At 40.6% G+C, this 15519-nt stretch overlaps 1 protein-coding gene across 1 annotated transcript in view; it reads left to right on the top strand.

The window, feature by feature from the left end:
- The window catches only part of LIPC (lipase C, hepatic type), a 63523-nt gene extending 50063 nt beyond the window's left edge, over positions 1 to 13460 (top strand). The window contains exons 7-9 of the mRNA XM_007958457.2: positions 6067 to 6184; positions 9258 to 9476; positions 13349 to 13460. Of these exons, the coding sequence (XP_007956648.2) occupies positions 6067 to 6184; positions 9258 to 9476; positions 13349 to 13460 (449 nt within the window). The remainder of the gene's footprint in view (positions 1 to 6066; positions 6185 to 9257; positions 9477 to 13348) is intronic.
- Positions 13461 to 15519: the final 2059 nt, after the last annotated feature.

Genomic DNA, 15519 nt, shown 5'->3' with positions numbered 1-15519 from the left:
TTTGGTATTTTCACACAAATTCTTCTGCTAGTTGGGGTTTAGTCCACTTCTATATCCTTCCCTTCAAGGCTCATGGGTCCAAGATTATCTTCTGTGTCTGTGTTAATTGTTTTCCCTTTTCTTTGTTGAAGAGGGTCTGTGCAGTCTTTCTGCCTAGTCCGCCATCTTGCCGGAACTCCTCTATTTTACTTTTAAGACCTTTATTGTTTTCCAATTGGATTCTAATTAGAATAATGCTTATTAGAAGATATGGAACTTGGAGAAAAATATAAAGAAGAGAATTAAAACGATCCTCTCTCTCTTCACCAGAGATAAACACCGTTGATGGTTTTATAAATTCCCCTACTTCTGTGCATACTGTTAGAGAGTTTGTCTCATGCTAGATATACAATTTTGTATTCTGGTTGGGTTTACACACACACACACACACACACACACACACTTCATTTATAACCATTGGAATATTTCCAAAAAATCTTTTCATGGCTTCATAAGAGTATACCACATGGTTGGAAATATGAACTCAGAATCAGCACACTAACTTCTAATTGCAGCTTCACCAATTATGAGCTGCAAGACACTGGACAAGTTAACTTTTCTGAGTCTCAATTTCTTCATTTGTAAAACAACGCAAGAGAAATACTAGTCACCATGTAAAGTTGTAAACATAAATGAGGTGATTATATGACAAGATTAGTGTCTGGGACATAGTAAAGAGCTAAAGAGTAGTTATCATAATTGTCATTATTATTCCTGTCATTAGTTAGGGTGTTTTTGGTTTGTGTATTTATTTATTTATTTAGTAAATTCTGTTACAAGGTCATTTTCCACATTTCAACTTTTTGCTCAGAGTACATAAAGTAATTGGTCCCAAATATTTAAGAGTTTGGGTTCTGGAGCCAGATTACTTGGGCATTCATGCCAGCTATGCTATGTGATCCTAGAAAAGTCACTTAACCTCTCTGTGCATCCATATCCTCTTCTGTAAAACAAGATAATAATAGTTATGAGGTTGCTGTGAGGATTACATAAGATAATAGATGTGAAGCACCTGGCATGTGGTAAACACACAATCAATATTAGCCATTATTATTACTCATGCTTATCAATAATAAGGGAGCTCTGGTGGCATAGTGCCTAAGGCATTTGACTGCTGACCAGAAGGCTCGTGGTTCAAACCCACCAGCCACTCCCCGGAAGGAAGACTGGGCAATCTACTTCTGTGGAGATACCACCTCAGAAACCCAAGGAGGGGTCACTATGAGTCAAATCAACTCAATGACAGTGAGTTTGGTTTATATTACCAATTACACTTTCACTCATCTATCTCCAGCAGCACTAGGCTAGACACATGGTAGACTTCCCATTATTGCCTATTGAACTGAACTGAAACTGCTGTGAGTGTTCCTTGAGTACTTGGAAGATGCACTGCCACCTTGTTAGGAGGGTAATCCCAAGCCAGTCCTCCTTCCTCGTCTTGTCCTCTTCACCCTTCCTTCCCACTCTAAGACCTTATGGCCCATGTCTTTGAAAGAGCCTTTTCTTTTTGCCTCAGTACAACCTGTAACACTACTTGCTACAGAGTTCCTTGACAGACCCTAAACAGTGTAAGGCCTCTCCAGAGACTTCTGGAATAAAAAGCCAGAATCCCTGTCTCTATTGCTGTGACACGAAAGCTTAGGGACCCTTCCTGGGGCTTGGGACCATAGCCCTTCTCTATTTCCCACCCACAGTCTCACAATCTTGGGGCTTTATTCCAAGCTTGTTACTTACATGTACAGGGCAACACACCCAGTGCCAGATGATCCCTGAGCTAGCTCTCACCTAAAGCAAAAAGCACTTGGCCTGCAAATCAGCTGTTAGAATTTGGTTATTGTTCTGAACATAAACACAACCATTTGGTGCTTCAAAGAGGACCTCTTAAGTAAACCCAAGCAATATCATCCCCAGATACATAAGCAAATCCAGTACAAAAAACAAATGGGGAGGTTGATTTATGCCAAAGGGCAGGGTTGTGTAAATAATCCAGAAACTCAGCAACAGAGCCACACCAAGACACTGCAGCTGGTGTGTTGGCAACACATCATTAGCAACAGCTGCTGCTAGATTTGTTGTATAGCTACCAACCTCCAGTGGAAATGGCACAGCTTGGGAGTTAGTAGATTGATTCATGAAAATGATGAATTTCCACGTGCTACACACACAGGTGGATGGTCCAGTAGCTAGTTACCATTATCTATGGTTTCTAATAGGAACTCTCCTACGACAAAGCTTGAAACTGAGGTCTTTGAATTCTCAGAAATGGTTTTCATCTTCTTAGATGTTAATAAGACATTCTGATATATTAGCCCCAAACAAATTGTTCATCCCACAAAATTTTATTATGCAAGGTAAAAGAGCCCTGGTGGTGCAGTGGTTAAGCACTCAACTACTAACTGGAAGGTCAGTAGTTCAAACCCACCAGCTGCTCCATGGGAGAAAGATGTGGCAGTCTGCTTCCATAAAGGTTGACAGCTTTGGAAACTCTATAGGGCAGTTCTGCTGTGTCCTATAAGGTTTCTATAAATTGGATCAACTCGACAGCAATGGGTTGGGTTTGTTTTACATATGCAAGGTGAGGTCCCTGGGTGGCACAAGCAATTTGCAATCAACTACTAACCAGAAGGTTGGCAATTCAAACCCACAAAGCAGCAATCTGCTTTCATTACAGCCAAGAAAGCCTTATGGAGTTGTTCTACTCTGTATCATGTGGGGTTGCCATTAGTCCAAATCTACTCAAAGGTGATGGGTTTATATGCAAGGCACTGTATCAGGATTAGTGCATTAACCATTATCTAAAATAAAATAAAACCCACTGTCATCAAGTCAATTCTGACCCATAACAACCCCCATTGGGTTTCAAGGCAGTAAATCTTTATGGAAGTAGATTGCCCCATCTTCCATCCATGGAGCAGCTGGTGGGTTTGAATAACCAACCTTCTGGTTAGCAGTCAAATGCCTTAGGCACTGCATCACCATAGCTTCTTTTGTCTAGAATGTTGTTGTTGTTGTTGTTATGTGCCATCGAGTCGGCCCCAACTCATAGCGACCCCTCCTTGGGTTTCCGAGGCAGTATCACTACGGAAGTAGGATTGCCCAACCTTCCTTCCGAGGAGTGGCTGGTGGGTTTGAACCACAAGCCTTCTGGTTAGCAGTCAAGTGCTTTAGCCACTATGCTACCAGAGCTCCTGTCTAGAATAGGAAAAGCAAATACACAGTAAGCATATCACAAATCCCCTATCGTTTGCCCAGTGCAGACACCAATCTTCCCAAGAGCCTGGACATGAATGATCTCCAAGTTAGAATTGAGTAACTTACCTTATTTTTATTTCCTTAAATAAATTCTATGTTTAATTAATCAAAGTAAATTGCTTACCATGAGGCAGGTACTATGTAAACACTTTACATTGCATTATCTCATTTTTCATCACAACAACTCTATGAGGTAAGGCATTGTTGTAATCATCCCATCTTCCAGACTGCCAAGTCTGCCCAAGACTTTAGGCACTTGCAACAAGCTTGGGGATGCTAGGGCCACCCTCACTTCTGACTCCTACCCACTGCTATCGAGTCAATTTCAACTCATACCGATCTTTTAGAACAGAGTAGAACTGCACCATAAGATTTCCAAGGCTGTAAATCTTTACAGAAGCCGACTGCCTCATCTTTCTCCCATGGAGCAGCTGGTAAGTCTGAACCACCGACCTTTTGGTTAGCAGCCAAATGCTTTAATCACTATGCCACCAGAGCTCCTTTACTTCTGACCAGCTGGCTCCAAATTCAGAGATTCCCACTACTCCCTCAGATTTTATATCAACACAGAGCCTTACGCAGTCACGAGCAATCAAATGCAATTGACACATCATCTTAAACTGTTTGTAATCTTGGAGTTGGAACATAGTTTCTTAGAGAACATAGTGACAGCAAGAGAAAGGAGCTCAAACAGCATTAGCCATTTTGGAAGAAGGTGAGATAATATTAAAAACAGCCCACAGCTGGTTCCTAGGACAAGATAGGCTGAGCCACAGGCCATCTAGGGGCCTTAGCAACAGGTTCAGGGAGGTAAGTAACATAAACTCTCTATGACCTTGAGCACGTATCCTCAACTATCTGAGCCCCAGTTTTCCTATTTATAAAATGAGATGATAACAACAATGCCTACCTCATAGGATTATTATGATAAAAAATGAGATAAGGCAATGAAAAGTATTTACACAGTATTTGTCTCATGGTAAGCAATTTACTTTTATTAATTAACAGAATTTGTTTAAGAAAGGAAAGTAAGATAAGGTTCTCTCTTCCAGTCAACCCCGCAGGACATTCTGGACATTTGTTAGGACTGAAAATTTTTAGGCCCAAGTCCTAGGACTATGATTATCTTATTTCCATTGGGAAATGTGCTTGTTGACCTCCACAGAGTTAGTTCCCAGGATCTGTCCCAAAATATAGAAGTGTGGTCATTAAGGCATATTCTGAGCTGAAGATAACCCCACTCTGAAACTGACCTCATCAGGCAGAGGTGAAAGTGCAAGTCAGGTGCTACAAATGACTTATTTCCAATATCAGCTACTTAGAGTTAGGCCAGACTTCATAGGTTAAGGGCACCAACCTCTCGACTGCCAAGTCTGCCCCAGACTTCAGACACCTGCTACACATTTAGGGGTCTCAGGGCCACCCTCCCTTCTGACCATCTGACCCCAAATTCAGGGGTTGCCACTATAGGTTTGATCACTCACTAAAATGACTTACAGAACTCAAGAAAGTGCTGTCCTCATAATTGCAATTTTAATTATAACAAAAGGATACAAATCAGAACCAGCCAAAGGGAGAGATGCACAAGGAGAGGTCTAGGAGAACAGCAAATGTGTCCCTAGGGATTTCTCACCCTCCCAGCACATCAGTGTACACAAAACATTGTCAATCAGGGAAGTTGACCTCAATGTTCAGAGTTTTTATTGAGGCTTCATTACTTAGGCATGATTGATTGAATCATCGGCCATGTGACTGTACACAATCTCCAGCTAACACCACATGGCTCAAAGCTCCGAATCTCTAATCACACAATTGGTCTTTCTGGTGGTCATTCCCTATCCTTTGTCATCTCGTTAGCTAGAACTATAGAGAGAGGGACCCATCATGAAAAACAAAGCCACTCCAGTCACTCAGGAAATTCCAAGAATTTGGAGGTTACATCTTCAGAACTTGGAACAAGTTGACTAAACTATTTACTACAAAAAAAGTACCAAAAAGTACATATCCTTTGGTTTACGAAAAGGGACCTTTGCCATTTATATGACATATTCCAACAGATTTGTATCCAGAATTCAATGAGATTACCACAAATGCTTTACTTCTATTCTGCCTTCTTTTGTTAAATACTCATTTTTATTATATTAGATGCACAGTATAAGTTCTCTGTAGACATTTACAAAATACAGAGAAGCAAAATGAAGAAAATAAAAAGCATTCATAATCCTACCTCTAGGGGAAAAAAAAATGTAAACATTTTGGTATCTATCCATCCAAATTTTCTGTCTGCATTATTTAACCAAAAAAACAAACTCACCACCTTTGAGTGAGATCCAACTCATAGCAACCCCTCTTTGGGTTTCCAAGGCGGTATCTCTACGGAAGTAGATTGCCCAGTCTTCCTTCCAAGGAGGGGTTGGTGGGTTTGAACCATTTGACTCTAACAAGCCCCTCCTCAGAAGGAAGGTTGGGCAATCTACTTCTGTAGTGATACCGCCTTGGAAACCCAAGGAGGGGTCACTATGAGTGGAGTCGACTCGACTCAATGGCAATGAGTTTGGTTTTTGAGATATATATGATCATTCTAAGGAGAGTATCTACCTGGTATAAATGTTCACCCTATATGCCTGTCTATTGTTTGGCTGGAAGCCACAGGAATGAGTTCATATATATATGTGGAGCTATGGTGGCATAGTGCCATATATGTATTATGTATGTATATATACGTATATATAACAACAAAAATTACTGCTTAAATTTTTTTTTCTCTCTCTCTAGTTTATCATTACCAGTTCAAGATCCAGTTTATCAACCAAGTGGCGAAACCAGTAGAACCCACTTTCGCCATGTCACTACTGGGAACAAAAGAGGAAATGAAGAAAATTCCTATCACTCTGTGAGTATGAGTTAGAGCCTCTGCATGTAGTAACAATATGCTTATTTTTCTCACAGGGTTTAGATGGACTTTGTACTTTTCAAAGGGCATGCGAGACACAATTTACTCTTCTCAGCTCTTATGGCTGCCCCAAACTTCCTATCAGAGGAGACATTCACTCAAGCCCACATCTTTTTGTCTCTCCTAAGTGTCACCCTAGTTCCACTGACCATGTTAGCACTGCCTACGTGTGTGATGGGCCTAATGCAATGTGGGCTGAGCAGTAAGGGAAGCCAGGGGTAGCCCAGCCAACATCTTCAGTGCAGGGAAAGATCTGAGCAGGGAGGAGTGGTGAGAGAAGGTCAGGTGTCAACAAGAAGATCCTGAGCACCTTTCCAGTGAGTTTCGAAAACCACCACCCAGAAAACTAGTTTCATTCAGCTGGGCACTGTTCAAAGAAAAATCATATTAAACCAATAATATAAATTGATTGAAGTTATTTGACATACAATTTGCAAATCAGGATAACATTTTGACTATAAATGCTCTGAAGATGAGAACTTCCAAAATTCTTATACCACATCTTATTAGCATTTCCATGGAAAAAGAAGTGGAACAGAACTGATAAACAGTTTGTGGTCAGGAAGAATTTCATACAGTATTGTCTTGAAGACCAATTAAAATAATTACTGATTTATCCTAAAACATAGCTCCCAGTCTGATTTCTGAAGTTTGTTTCCCTGAAACTGACTGAATTCTTCAAAAAAAAACACAATGCACAAGCCAAAGTGGTCTTACTGATTTATCTAGACCATTGTTTAATTCAAGGTGATTTTTTTATTATTTTTTTAATTTTTATTGTGATTTGGGTGGAAGTTTACAGAGCAAATTCCATTTAGCAATTTCCATATAGCAGTTCATACACATTTTGTTTTATGACATTGACTGCAATCCTCAGAATGTAATAGCTCTCTTCCTCCTCCTCCCTGTAGTTACTTCTTCCTTGTCCTTCTTCCCTATACATTCCTGTCCCCTAAGCTATCTCCCTGTGTAAATACTGCCTCTCTGTTCTCCCATGATCATTCTAAGGGGTATATCTACCTGGTGTAAATGTTCACCCTACATTGTTTGGCTGGAAGCCACAGGAATGAGTTTAATTGCAGGCTTGAAGGGTAACTAGAGGCCATAGTCTTGGAGGTCTCACCAGGCTCTATCAGAGCAGTAAACCAGGTCTTTTTTATGATTTTGAGTTTTGTTCCACATTGTTCTTGCACTCTATCCAGGATCTACTGCAATGGTCCTTGTCCAAGTGGTTGACAGTGGTAGCCAGGCACCATCTTGTTCTTATGGTCTCATGGTCATGCAGGCTGTGGTTCATATGGTTCAAAAGTGACTTTTTAGAAACCAGTTCTTCCTCAAGGCCCAAGGTTAAAAAGGAAAGCTAGGGCAAATGGCCTGTGTGGTCACCCCAACTCCATGGACCCCAGAAATCCGGATTCTAAGAGAATTAAAACAATTTCTCAGCACAAACTTTTCATCTCCATCAGATGGCACTGCCAGCCCTCCCCAACTGTCCTTCAGCCTTGTCTTAGTTACCTGATGCTGCTGAACAGAGCCACAGTGCGTGGCTTTAACAAACAGAAATTTATTTTCTTACAGTTAAGGAGGCTAGAAGTCCAAATTCAGGGCACCAGCTCTGGGAGGAAGGCATTCTCTCTCTGTCAACTCTGGGAGAAATCCTTGTCTCAGCTTTTCTAGCCCTGGCGTTCCTCTATTTCTTGGCAACTTCTATGTGGCATTTATCTTTCTCCATTTGTGCTTGCTTCTTTCTGTGTCTAATCTGCTCTTTTTATATCTCAAAAGACATTTAGGTTTAAGACCCAGTCTATATTTATACAGCCTCATGAACATCACAAAGAGAGCCCTATTTCAAGATGGGATACATCCACAGGTATAGGGGTTAGGAGTCCAACATATTTTGGGGGGAACACAATTAAATCCATAGTAACCCTGTTACACACCTGCTCATGACACCAGCAGAGGCCTCACAGCCCCTCACTCCAGAGGCTCCCCACGTTCACTGGTTAGAAAGGGCCCAGTCGATGCCCAACATCTAGACTCTCAGCATGAACTCTTTCTGCAGGGTGACACTAACCCTTCACCCCCTCCAGGAGCAGTCCTCAGCTTCCTAAAAATCGCCTGCTTTGGATCTCTGATCATCACACTGATTCAGCCATTTGGCAAAAATTTGTTGGTGCTCCACACTAGAGGTAGGGAGGACTTATCCTTAGGAAACTCACTATCTAGTGGGAAGGCTGAATTCCTAAGGATTCTGCAGGAAGAACTAGGATGAGCCAAGCATCCACCATCGTCTTACCCTAAATCCAGTATCACTTCTGCATTCTTGAAAATCCCTTCCCAAAGAACTGTTTTAAGTAGTTGAAAGGGCATGTGGTAGCTCTGCCAGTTTGGGGACATTTTAATGTCTTGTGAGTATAGCTGTCTAGTAAGTAAAACTGATAATTATACCTGAGTCAACATTTAAGTTTTGCTTCATATTGATGCATCTTTCCATACATATGTGGTTTCCTATTTTTTCTATGCTTTGCTTTTTTAATTAAAATTTCTATTTGTATGGAAGAAAAAAAGCATTACTGAAGATAAAAAGAATGTGATGGGGATCTACTGTGTTCATCAAACCTACAGGGAATTCAGCTGTTGAGAGACCATTACTCAAGCCCCACTCTCTTCTTGGGAACATCTTTCCTGATTTGTTACCTAGAAGCTAAGAAGAAACAACCTGAACTGAACAAAGTTAACTAGATTAATTAATAATTAATTTTTAATATGCTAACACAGGAACTAGTATGGTTTTCCAATTTTATCGGTCTGGAAAGCCCTTTTTTCCCTAGTACATCTATTGTTCTTCTATCTGTTTGTATCTCTATTGAACATCAATTTTGGAAATGCAGGGAGAAAAAAAAAAGACCATCACAAGTAATTCAGGCAAACATATTGCATGCTAAATGTGCCTAAGCATCACTTTGCTATTACAAATAAACTGACTGTGTCTGGTTTCCTTTGTATCTTCAAGGGGCGAAGGAATTACTAGTAATAAAACCTACTCCTTTCTAATCACGTTGGATTTTGATATTGGTGAGCTAATCATGATCAAGTTCAAGTGGGAAAACAGTGCTGTATGGGCCAACGTCTGGAACACAGTCCAAACCATCATTCCATGGGGCACAGGGCCCCGCTACTCAGGTCTCCTTCTGAAGATCATCAAAGTCAAAGCAGGAGAAACCCAGCAAAGGTGACTGGTGATTCAACCTCCTCCTAACAGATATTAATTGTTTACATGGGCCAGCTACTTTCACAATTTAACGCTTACAATATATATTGGTTGTTATGAAATGGTTGTTATTATGTCCTAATGATAGTATAAACACTCACTCAGAAAGGTGAAAAAACCAGCCCAAGTTCACACAGCTATAGGTAGAAGGACTAAGATTTGAACCCAGGTCTGCTGATTCCCAGCCAACCTCTTCCTCCTGCCAGTGGTTAATGACTACCTGCCTCAGGAGTTTGAGAACCACCTTATCAGCCCAATGCTTCTCAAATATCACCAGACAATGTAGGGGCTACTCCAAGGACCTCATTTTGAGTGGCAACGATTTAGATGTGACATTTCTTTCTCATTGCTTACACAGAAAAATATTTTTAACAGATCACAATCTCAAAATCTCAATTTACCTCTCTCTGTGGGGTGCCTTTCAAATCATAGAGTGTATCAGAACCATTGGGAAGCTTATTAAACATGCAGAACTCCCGGCCCCACCACAGAGATTCTGATTCATTGCTCCCTGTGAGGGAGCCCCGGGATACACATTTTAATAACAGCCCCAGGAAACCCTGATATGGATCAATCTCCAGTAATCAGTTGCTATTAAGTCAATTCTAATTCATGGTGACCCCGTGTGTGTCAGAATAGAACTGTGCTCCAGAGGGTTTTCAATGGCTGATATTTCAGAAGTAGATCTCTAGCTCTTTCTTCCAAGGCAGCTTTGGGTGGACTCACACCTCCAACCTTTTTGTTAGCACCTGAGCACATTAAGCATCTGTACCACTCCAATGTAGACCAATAGGCTACACTTAAGAAACATTGCCATGTGTGATTTAACATCTCTCCTAGCCCCAAAGCCCCAGGGACAATAAGGGGCTGGGATGGAGAATATGGAGTAAAGAAAAGATGATCTAGCAGCTCCTACAGTTTTCTTGACAGAGCAAATGGATGACCCTGGCCACCATGCTTGTCTATAGTTCTGTAGGTCTCCATGAAAAAAGGATTCTGTCCTTCCCAAGACCCTTTACTATCTCCTCCTTCTGTATCCAGGAAACTTGTCTGTCCTCTCACATCTCCTTTGTTGGGAAGCCCATTTCTCTCGTTGGCGTGTCCTCAGTAGATGTGGGAAACAGCAAGCCTCTAATCTCTAAACTGCATGCCTCCCTCATGCTTAGACTTCACTGCCAGGAGCCCGTCCGTGGCAGATTTATGCCCCCTGAGTCCCACATACAATCACACTCTAAGATTTTATCTCCCTGGGATACACAGTCCTGGCAATTTACTAAGAACATACTCTGTAGTCTGCCAACAGATTTCTCCACATGATCAATTTGAGAAAATTAAACTGCTTCTCTCCTCTTATATATTTACCCATTTTTGCATGGTTGTTTGGTCCTTTAGAACAGTGCTACTGCTTAGCACTGCTCTGCCCTGCATTTTCTCAACTGGAGAGTAACACACCATGACCATGCTACAGAACTTGACCAAAAGAGTCATATGAAACATGCTCCCTTCCACATCAGTGCCTGCCCACATGGTTCTGAGGAAGGAAGAGGAAAAGGTACTGGTGTTTATAGAGCTCCCACTGCACAGCAGGCATTGGACTGGGTGTCCTATGCCCATCAATCTCATTTAATCTTCTATATACCCCTCTGAAATGGGTAGAATGAGTGGTGCAGATTAGGAATCTGAAGGTCATGGATGTTACACATCTTGGGGACCTTGTTAATAATTGTATGAGCCCAGATCTGACTCAGGTTTACCCAACTTATTGCCCATCCATCGTGGCCCATGTATTGTTTCCCAAAGAGGTCCTTCCCTTCATCAGTCTTGTTGTTGTTGTTAGATGTCCACAAGTTGTCTATTCCAACTCATAGCAACCCCACATGACAGAGAAAAACTGCCACCATAAGGTTTCCCAGGCTAAAATCTTTACTGGAGCAGATCACCAGGACTTCCTCCCACAGAGCCACTGAGTGAGTTCAAAATGCCAACATTTCATTTAGCAACTGAGCACTAAACTATTGTGCCACCAGGGCTCTATCCATTAGTCTTTACCCCCCAATAATCTGATGTCTCTTAGTCTAATCTAGCAGAGTTGCTGTGCTAGACATTAACATATATGCCCATCAAACCCTTCTTAGTGCTGTAGGAGGTATATGTTGAAAGGGGGAGCAATGAAGGGCATATAGTTTTTCAAGCATTAAATACCAAGCCCTTCCTGTGTGTCTACACAATACCAGGTACCACTGAGGCATACCAAACAAATCCAAGTTGTAGCTTTTGGTGTAACAAAAGTTCAGAACCTAATGAGGAAAATAAATGCATCAATATTACTAATGGGTGCTTCATCCCAGTGCTTCTCAAAATTTAATGTGCATGTGGTTTACCTGGACATCAAGTTAAAATGCAGGTTCTGCTTCAGGATTCTAGGTGGGGCCTGAGATACTGCATCTCTAGGAAGCTCCCAGGCAATGCTGATGCTGCTGTCCATGAACCGCACTTTTATTAGCTAGCCCTGAAGTCTAGGGAGTCTGAAAAGAAGGATATCAGCTCAGGTTGGTTCTGCCAGGGCTGTTCCAATTAGGATGTGCAAGGCTTTGGGTAGGCTGGCAGGCATTCCCAGGGAATTAGGCACTGATCATTGCAGTATGGCAGATAGAATCAGACAGACTTCAGCAGTCAGTTTTAAACTCAAATTTTGGCTCTACTGCTTACCATCTAAGTGGCCTTAGACAATCACTTCACCTCTCTGAGACTCAGTGTCTCTAGCGTAAGTGAGAATGACATTACCAGTTTTTTAATACTTTCTACAAACAAAAATCCCAAAGCCAGGATATGAATACTAAACCCTATAGTCTTAATCCCTCTGCAAACTGCAAGAAGTGAAAGAAAGAAAGAAAGAAAAGAAAAGAAAAGACTAACACATTCTGTGCCTCCTTGGTAAGAATTCAGTGTGAGGTGGTTCTCGTCCCCAAAAAAGCCATCTCTTGTGAGGGTAAAGAGAAAGGACAAAAATACTGACCCTATAGCAAGATATAAAAAGTGATTGGCTAAACATAATGAAAAGATGCTCAATTTCTACAGTTATCATATTCACATATTACTCATAACAAATTTTTAGCTTAGTAAAAATTTGGCCTTAGGTCCAATAAAAGGAAGAAAGGGGAAAAAAAAGAAAGTCAAAAATTAGAATTCTCTGTGACTTTTTTTATCAGATGCAGTTGGAATTAGTAACATAAAATGGTATCTCAAGACACACTAATGGTCAAAGAAATCTAACAGTTGAGAGACCCAAAGCTCATAGTGGGTATCCTCTATGGCTAGACAGTGTCTGCACCTATAAGGGGAAGGAGCAAGGCTTCCAGTGCTGAGCCAGGCAGGGACTGATGGCAGTTGCCCACAGAGCTTTAAGAACAGCCTTGACAAACTGGAGCATGTCCAAAGAAGGAAGGCTGAGGAGTTCAGTCTTGAGTAGTTGAAGGAACTGATCACGTTTGCCCTGGAATCAGGGTGATCTAGTGAAAAAATCCACAGTTAACCCTCCAATCTTTGATGTTTGGTTATAAGGGAGAACAAATGGGGGCTGCCACTAGGACCTTCAGTTCTTACAGAGTTGAAACCACCCCAGTGCAAGGACCCAGGAAGCCTTACACATTTGCTTTACCTCACTTGGGTATTGTTTTTCTCTGATGTTACGAAAATATTTGTGAACATCAGAATCTAATTAAAGAAACAACATTGCATGCCTTATTTAAATTAAGTATTTGACAAAGGATGAAACACTTCAGTGAGCTCCATTTAAAATTTAATGCTGTGTTTGCTTTATGTTTTCTATTCAGAATGACATTTTGCTCAGAAAACATGGAGGATCTACAACTTCACCCAATCCAGGAGAAAATTTTTGTGAGATGTGAAGTAAACTCCAAAAAATTGAAGCAAAAGATCAGATAAGCTTTCATGAAGATCCAGTGTAAAGAATAAATGAATCTTATTCCTCATCTGGAGGGCAACAAACCCCCAGAAAAGGTATATAAAGAATTTTGCATAAAGTTTAAATAATGTTTGAAAGTAAACGAGATATGTTTCACTATTGTAACCTGAGCTTTTAAAATTAAACAACTATTTTCAAATATTAAAAAATTCCAATATTACCTCTGGTTGAATGGTAATATATGCAAATTAGTACAGATGTAAGCCATTTTAGATCCATTGTTCTAATGTAAAATGTCTTTTACAATTAAGTCAAATTTTCCACATTTTCCAGCTAGTTAATTCTGAGCACTTTTTGAGCCATGCTGGAAAGGCACTTCTTTATTATGTAACTGGCATTTCAAAAAAGGGAAATTCTGATTAATCACTAATGGTATGTTCCAACGTACACCTTTAAGGCTATACAACTCACCAAAAGAAGAAAACGTCTAATTAACCTAATAGTTACCGCCATACAAATAAGAGTTCTTTAGCTGAACCACTACTAATGATAATGAAGAAAGGTGGACAGTTGGTCATCTTAATAATTGAATTATCTGTTATATAAATGGGAGTTCTGGTGGCATAGTGCCTAAGGCATTTGACTGCTAACCAGAAGGCTGGCAGTTCAAACCCACCAGCCACTTCTCAGAAGGAAGACTGGACAATCTACTTCCATAGAGACACCACCTTGGAAACCCAAGGAAGGGTCGCTATGAGTCGGAGCCAACTTGATGGCAGTAAGTTTGATTTTTGGTTTTTTGGTTACATAAATATAATTTTCCTCTTTTACTAATGCTTGCAATAAAAGCTAATGGAGGGGGAGGGCAACACAATATGACCAGTGGCAAAGGAAAACACTTGGAGGAGCACAAGAGTAAAGATAACAAAGGTAAATCTGTTACATATATAAATTCTGCAATAATCGTAATAACAAACAATATCCATGAGTAGATACACAGGTAGACATGCAAGCTGAGCAGATGTGGGAAGGTGAATGGGAGTATACCCACAAGTATACATAAGTTTGGCAGAGGATATTTCTCTGTATGTATTTGCATGTGCTACAAGTATATCCAAGGATATTATAGAGCGTACAGAAGGCAAAGTTCTGAAAACTTCTTGGCCATAAATAAAGACCCTGTGGGAATGAGTCACTGGGCCTGGGGCTCTAGGACCACAAAGTCAGAGGACATCTAGGTCAATTGGCAAAACATAGTCCACAAAGACAATGTTCTACATCCTATCTTGATGTAGAACAAAAGCTTTGAGGTCTTCAAAGCTTGTGAGTGGCTATATCTAAGATGCATCTCTTGGTCTCTCCTCATCCAGAGCAAAGAAGAGTGAAGAAAATAAACTCAAGGAAAGAATTAGTCCAAAGGATTAATTAACCACATGAACCATAGCCTCCACTATCCAGAGACCAAGAGAACTAGATGGTGCTTTGAATACCACTACCAACCATCCTGATTGGGATCACAGTAGAAGGTTCTAGACAGATAGGGAGAAAAAAATGTAGAACAAAATTCAAAATCATGAAAAAGACCAGACTGACTGGTCTAATAAGGACTTGAGGAAAAAGGCCAAGACCATGGCCCTTAGACATACTTTAAGCCTGGAACTGAATCCACCCCCGTGGGGATTAACTTCCAGCCAAACAATAGTCAGGCCTATAAAGTGAATAATAACACCAGGGAGGAATGTACTTCTTGATACAATCAACCATATGAGACCAAAATGGCAGCATTTGACCAAAAACAAAGCTCAGAAGGCAGAAAGGCGTGGGAAATCAGGATGAATGGAAACAGGGAACCCTGGGAGGAAATGGGAAGAGTGCTATTACCTTGAGGGGATTACAACCAACGTCAAGAAACAAAATGTGTATAAAATGCTGAATGGAAAACAAATTTCCTCTGTAAACTTTCACCCAAACCACAATTGTAAAATAATTTAAAAAAAAAAAAGAAAAGAAGCTAATGGAAAAGCTGGGATATCTCAAAGAGATATCAAATCTCTTTTGAGTAAATGAAATAATGATGTT

The sequence above is a fragment of the Orycteropus afer genome, unplaced genomic scaffold (assembly GCF_000298275.1).
Source record: "Orycteropus afer afer isolate SDZICR_OR568_19922 unplaced genomic scaffold, OryAfe1.0 scaffold00015, whole genome shotgun sequence".
Classification (NCBI taxonomy): Eukaryota; Metazoa; Chordata; class Mammalia; order Tubulidentata; family Orycteropodidae; genus Orycteropus; species Orycteropus afer.
The sequence above is the reverse complement of the archived record's forward strand: the minus strand, read 5'-3'. Positions and strand labels throughout refer to the sequence as shown.